This window comes from Rhamphochromis sp. 'chilingali' (genome assembly GCF_963969265.1).
Source record: "Rhamphochromis sp. 'chilingali' genome assembly, chromosome: 14".
In the NCBI taxonomy this organism is placed as follows: Eukaryota; Metazoa; Chordata; class Actinopteri; order Cichliformes; family Cichlidae; genus Rhamphochromis; species Rhamphochromis sp. 'chilingali'.
Genome location: NC_137941.1, coordinates 29,467,238 through 29,473,897, shown reverse-complemented (window position 1 = coordinate 29,473,897; position 6,660 = coordinate 29,467,238). Strand labels below are relative to the sequence as shown.

At 39.8% G+C, this 6,660-nt stretch overlaps 2 protein-coding genes across 2 annotated transcripts in view; both read left to right on the top strand.

Moving 5' to 3' along the window:
- Window positions 1-1,096: 1,096 nt before the first annotated feature.
- Window positions 1,097-4,673, top strand: med4 (mediator complex subunit 4). The gene is made up of 7 exons (XM_080903152.1): window positions 1,097-1,187; window positions 1,909-1,975; window positions 2,571-2,741; window positions 3,098-3,155; window positions 3,261-3,347; window positions 3,432-3,563; window positions 3,932-4,673. The coding sequence occupies exons 1-7, from the start codon at window positions 1,117-1,119 to the stop codon at window positions 4,102-4,104; spliced, it is 759 nt and encodes a 252-aa protein (XP_080759278.1). The 5' UTR covers window positions 1,097-1,116; the 3' UTR covers window positions 4,105-4,673.
- A 1,276-nt stretch (window positions 4,674-5,949) lies between these two features.
- sucla2 (succinate-CoA ligase ADP-forming subunit beta) overlaps window positions 5,950-6,660 on the top strand; it is a 30,300-nt gene continuing 29,589 nt past the window's right edge. Inside the window, exon 1 of the mRNA XM_080903101.1 lies at window positions 5,950-6,080. Coding sequence (XP_080759227.1) covers window positions 5,997-6,080 — 84 coding nt within the window. The 5' untranslated portion in view covers window positions 5,950-5,996. The remainder of the gene's footprint in view (window positions 6,081-6,660) is intronic.

Sequence of the window (6,660 nt, the reverse complement as noted above, 5' to 3'; positions counted from 1 at the left end):
TGATTTACAGAAAAAAACAGAAGAACTGTCAGTTTTACCTGATGAGCTATATAATGAATTCAGAATATATCTTATTTCTTTGATTCAAATATCTCAACAAACCACGTGAATAAAATTAGGCTGTAATGTGAGTTCTCATCTGCGAAAGACAATATCCAACCACGAAATACAGAATCACAGTACACAGCTTGCAAGAGAAAAACGTTTTATGTATTTTATCTTTTAATTACTGTGGCACTTTTCCCTTTTTGTATAAATGCTTGCATTACATAAACTTTTATGAAATTTTAAGCAGGTTTGCACTTATTTTGACGGTCCGGAAGTTTCTTCAGTTTCGGTTTGCGCTGTCTACGGCCTGACCGGGGGAAACAGCCTACATCTGGGAAACGGCTGTTTCCCCCTGGTCGGAGAATATGGGAACAAAATAAAATAAAGCTGTGTGAACACATTTATATACAGTGACAAAACAAAAGATTAATACAATTCTTTCTCGCCAGCTGGAATGTGTGATATACTAAAAAAAAAAACACACACACACACAACAACAGTGAAAAAAGGATGCCAGAAGTACTGTACTCATTTTTATTTTCAAGCGCTTGAATCGTTACTTGAATATTTCCACTTTATTCCCCGTCATAATAATATATATATTATCAACCTTTCCAACTTAATGTACTCCTTATTTTTTTGGTGTTGCTTTTCGCTTGAATGAAGGTGAAATACGCTGATAATAGAAACAATATTTGATGCTCTTACTTGTGTAAATGAGAGGTAACCTGTAATTAAAAACATAGGTCTGATAAATAAGTGCAGTGCATTAAAACGTTAAAAAAACAGGAGGAATTTATTTGGAGTAGATGAACTGAGTACAAATTATTGAGAATTATAGATTACATTGTAGATATATAAATAAGGCACCATAAGTCTAGGTTAGAATATGACTGCCAATAATATTAATAACGCCAATAAATGCTACGGAAGTGAGAACAGGAGTCATATCTCTAGCATACCCTAGAGACCAAAACGCAAATTGCCCGAAAACAACAAAGACGACGAAGAAGAAGATTTTGGAACGTCATTTCCTGTCTTGCGCAAGCCAGAGGAACGAAAGTAAACATGGCGGCGGCGGAGAAATCGACGAAGGAGAGACTGCTGTCTGTGCTGGATGATTTGGAGGTTTTATCCAGGTAAAATTAAACTTCGTGCGAGCGTTTTCTCGTGTCTCGTGTAAACTGTTTGGTAAGCTATCAGTATTTTATCTGTGAAGAGATAAAATACTCGGAGCCGTGAACTAGCACCCCCAGTTTGTGCTGATTACTAGCAGACATGCCGCTCATTGGCCGAGCCTACGGCTTTTCTGAAAGAAAGATAACGAGCTCTGGGATTTGAAACAACCTGAAACACTGTTCTAATTTTTCTGTTGGAAACTGTTAGCAGTTAGAAGACTCCATTTTATAAAACAAGGTTGTTGAAGAGTTTGTAGGTACTACACTCTACGGCTAATAGTCATTTTCAAAAGGAAATATGTCTGTGAAGGTTCTCATTCATCCAGGTCATCGTAGTCTAAGGAGCTTGGAAAGAAAAGGGTCTGGACTTCTTTGAGACTGGGACTCTCCACCATTGGACCCTTAGAACTGAAGAAGCTTCTCGGATGAGAGGTGAAACGTCTTCAAGCAACTCAAAGAAGTCCAGGCGCTTTTCTTTCCAAGCTCCTTAGACTTTCAAAAGGAAACTACCACAAGAATGGCCAAAATGACTAATCAGAGAAACAAAGCGAACATAGGCGTACAGAAAACGATCATCAGTATGAGCTTTAAAAAGTAAATAAATATATAAACATAGAAATTTGATTTGTTGGATTGAAATGTGGTTTTTGACCATTTTTAATTGTGTGTGTGTTCATTTCAGGGAGCTGATAGAGATGCTGGCATTGTCCAGGAGTCAGAAAATGCCTCAACCTGGAGAGGACACGCAGGTAACACCCCACTCAGCCTTTAGTCGACACACGGAGATTTAAACAAACTAATGACCATCACAGTGGCTGTCAGACCATGCGTAGTCCTAGGGTTAGTGGTGATCAAAGGCCTTCTAGAAGCAAGTCTCACTATGTGGCAGCTATTCTAAAATGTCTCCAGCTATATATTTGGTCAGTGTTGTGAAACGCTGTCCAGTTTGATACTTGTCTGCCACTCGGTGTCTGTATTTTTCCAGTTTCTGGTACTTGATCTTCAAGTTCTTTGTGGATTTGCACAGTCTTTTGTTTTTTGCTGTTTTAAAGTTTTGGTGAGACATGATCACTGATACAGGATCACTGTTTCTTTAAGGACAAACCTGTGCTTAATTGCTAAGCATAATTTTTTTTTAAATTTAAGCATTTAATTTTAATGCTGTCACATTTGAAGATATCTAGTTCCTTCCAACTGATTTTCTGTCGTCCATAAATCTTTCATAGCTTTTGAACCTTTTATTGTGTTAGACATGAGTGATTTTAGTTAGTTACACTAACCTGTATGAAGCCTATGAAATAGGAAATCTTTGATAACAGAATGTGTTGATGCTTTATCCATAAGATCCTGGAGCTGTTGGTGCAGAGGGACAAGGAGTTTCAGGAGCTGATGGAGGTGGCCCAGCAGCAGGGGAAGGTTCACCAGGAAATGCAACTGCTGGAGAAGGAGGTGGAGAAGAGAGATAGTGACATCCAGCAGCTCCAGAAACAACTGAAGGAAGCAGAACACATCCTGGTGGGTTTGGCTTGTCTCTTGTTGTATTTTTTTTTTTTTATCCAGAGCAGGGCAGCGCTGACAGATTGAAATAAATGCTCAAATGTTTTAAGTATGCTGGTGTAGCTGATACTGTGCTCTTACAGCAGAGGTGTTCAGGGTTATAGTGTTGCTATTGTAATGTAAAGGGGCCTATGATTCTCTTCTTTTTCTGATATACCGTGTTACAGATGTTCATATTAAACATGGCCAAGGTTTAAAATAATGAGGCCAGCATACGAATAGTCATAATAAACAGAAACTACATCTTCTTTAAATTCTAATATCATGTGAGAAGTGATAAAGAGGATTGATATATTTCTGTGTATCTGTTTCAGGCCACTGCTGTTTACCAGGCAAAAGAGAAACTGAAATCCATCGAAAGAGCCAGGAAAGGTGAGGGAACACTCCCGACACGTTCTGGTGAAAGCTTTGTTTGATGGCTGGTTTTCTCTTTGATGGCTTGCCCATAAATTGACACTGTTTACATGTTCTCTGCAGGAAGCATCTCATCAGAAGAAATCATCAAGTATGCTCACAGAATCAGTGCCAGTAACGCTGTGTGTGCTCCTCTCAACTGGGTGCCAGGTATGTGCCAGGCTCTCTGTATCTCACACTGGGTGTTGGTAAAAGTTCATGTTCAGCTTCATTCACTGTTGTCATACTTGACAGGTGATCCACGCAGACCGTACCCTACCGACCTGGAAATGCGTAGCGGGATGCTTGGTCACATGGCCAACCTGTCCACCAATGGTGTGAACGGTCATCTGCCAGGAGACGCGTTAGCTGCTGGGAGGTTACCAGGTAAGTTCAGCTGAGCACTTAAAGGAAGGAGTACCCATGCCTCCTGGCAAAGAGATTTTAGATGAGGTCAGAGGTTTGTTACGGTGATTTCAAAATGTATCATTTATCAATTTATCATTATCCATCCTTTAAAAAGTTAAAGGATGGATCCATTATTTTTCTTTTTATCAAGTATAAACACTGAACACAGGTTTTATTTGTTGCCATTCAGACTGCATCTACATCAAGCTCTGTAACATAAGAAACTTGGCAAAAAGTACCAGCTTTCAGATACTATATAAGGGAGCTGAGAGAGAGGCTGAGATAAGTAGTGTCAGTCAGTGTTTGGCGTTTCACAGAATAATCACTTTTCTCTCGTGTCACCTCAGACGTCCTGACGCCTCATTACCCGTGGCAGTCGTCTGATGTCTCAGTGGGGATGCTGCCCCCTCACCACGGCAATGACTTTGGCCTGGAGCCTCCGGGTCACAACAAGGAGAATGAAGATGATGTAGAGGCCATGTCCACAGATTCCTCCAGCAGCAGTAGTGACTCCGACTAAAAGTGTGTCTCAGAGTCAAGAAATGCTGAGACGTGTGTGTGTGTGTGTGTGTGTGTGTGTGTGTGTGTGTGTGTGTGTGTGTGCGCGCGCGCGCGCGTGTCTGTTTGCTCGACTTAAAGCTCACCAGCGAGCAACATCTGAGCAGGCATCTTCAGCTTCAGTCATTTATTGTGCCTTTGAGAAATTGATTTTTTAAATGTACCCTTTTTGAATATTAGTGAGTTCATGGTGTTAGTAGGTGGATTATGTTCCCTTTGGACAGAACCAGGCTAACTGGCGTTATTATACAGTTCAGTGAAACTACTGTATAAACTAGAACTAGCAAAAATGAAGAACGTGTCATTCTGGACTCCTACATGAAAGAAGACAGACCAAAGAATATCCTTCAGAAAACAAAGACAATAATTTGCCTTCTTTTGCTCTTTGGTGACACCGTGTGTGTGAGAGACTTGATGTCTAATTTTAGTTGGTCACGGTCAGAATGTTTGCAGTGTAGTATAAGTTGTGTATATATGCCTGTAAATACTCAGTCTTGTAAATAAATACTTTTTGAATACAATTTTTTTCTACTCTTTTTGTGTCTGGATTTGTGGATTTGTTGTTTTGTTATTCATGTTTAGGAACACCAACTTTCAAATGTTCCTGAACAGCATTAGATGGAAGCAGATACAGTCAGAGGTCATCTCATCCATTACGATTCAGTACATTTCATGGTGCAAGGTGTTTGCTGTATGTTTTTATTTATCAAATCTTTGAAAATCTGAACTGACACGTGCTGGAACACTATTTCTCACTGGAAGTGGAAGTAGAACATAATGCAAAAGAGCAATAAGTACATCAGGGTCATCTTGCATTTGACATCACTTTTTTGAGTGGAAAGATAAGGAGATAATAGAGATACAAGCCAGAAATTAGCACTGGGTAGAAAAGGTTTAATTTCTTGTTGCATACAAGTGGAACTAATGTCAGAGTGCAACACGATGCCTACATGTTGTTTTTGTTTTTAAAATGAGCCATGAGATATGACTTCATTTATTCATTTACAAGTTTATACTTGACACTAAGAATTGTATTTATTTAGGTTAAAGGGCGGAAGGAGTCTTTATTTACAGTATGTTGAGGCAATGATAGTGCTGCCTTCAGGAGCTCACTGTAAAACACTATGTTATTGTATACTATGGTTAAAGATTGAAATAAAGATTTGTTTTTGCATTATGCTATTAAAATTATGTGATGTAGCCTATTTGAGTTTTTGCAGTGTTATGAAAAGGGGAAATAGTCACGAAGTGGATATTTAAAACAAATACATTTAGCTACTTTTTAAATGCTCATTTTTATTCTTTAAAGTAAGTACGCATATTTTCAGATATTTGAACACACACCAGCAGTATACTAACCTAACCCTGAGTCCTTCATCCTAAGCATTGTACAATGGTAGTAATAGGGCCAGATTAAAAAAAAACCAATAAAAAATTGTGTTCATTTTCAGATTTTGGTTGAAAATTTGACATTACACTTGAAAAACTATTTTGAGGGGGAAAAGGCAAAATGTGGAGATTGCACATTGTGTTTATGGTTAAAAATAAACAATTTACTTGTAACATAAATCAATTCTGAAGTACGATTTTACTACATTTCGACTTTATTCTCAAAATACTAATTCCTAGTTTTTACAAAAATAGTGTATATATATATATATGTGTGTGTGTGTGTGTGTGTGTGTGTGTGTGTGTGTGTGTGTTTCTACGTATGTATTTTCTTTTTTTATTTGGCCACAACATTCCTTTCATGGGACTGAACGTTCCGACAGCATTTGAAATTACCAGAGGGGAGGGCGTCTTTGGAATCGCACTACGCGTGCGCGTTCAATCCACTTTGCTGTAGAGGGAGACATGGCGACGTCCCTGATTTGCGGCCGTTTGACGGCTAGCCTGAGAACTTCAGGGGCTAGAAACACTATTAGCTCCGCTTGTAAGGTAAGTGTGTATCCACAACGGAAGACAACGTTTGGGCTTTCATGGAATGTGTCTGTTATGGCACCACACCTTCCCCGAGGGTTAAAAGTTCTACGAATCTGACAGGGTCAAATTTGACATTAGCACAACTCGATTGAGTTTCCGTTATTTTGGCTAACACGCTAACTAGCACATAGTTAGCACGGCCGGCTGTCAAATCTGCAGATTAAGCAGTAAACGGCCAAAGAATCACTGTGCCCTTAGTCTTTTCTGTAGCCGTACACTTCGTGTGGCTGTGAACGGCATTCTTGGTGGAGGATATGCTCAGTGAAGCTCAGTGACCTCCACCGGCAGCTGCTACAGCTTCCATCCCAGCGATTCCTCCCCCATGACATCTGTCCCGCTGGGTCTTCTTGGGAAGTTATCTGGCCAAATCCGCTCAGGCTCGGAAGCATAAACAGCTTTCACTGCAGAGATACGCTGTAAATATACAACGGGGGGGGGACAGCAAGATAAAATGACGGAAGAGATCTAACCGGGAAGAGCGCGCAATTGAACCGGGAGTCCATTACACCAGGGCCCCCATAAGATAGAGCCTGAC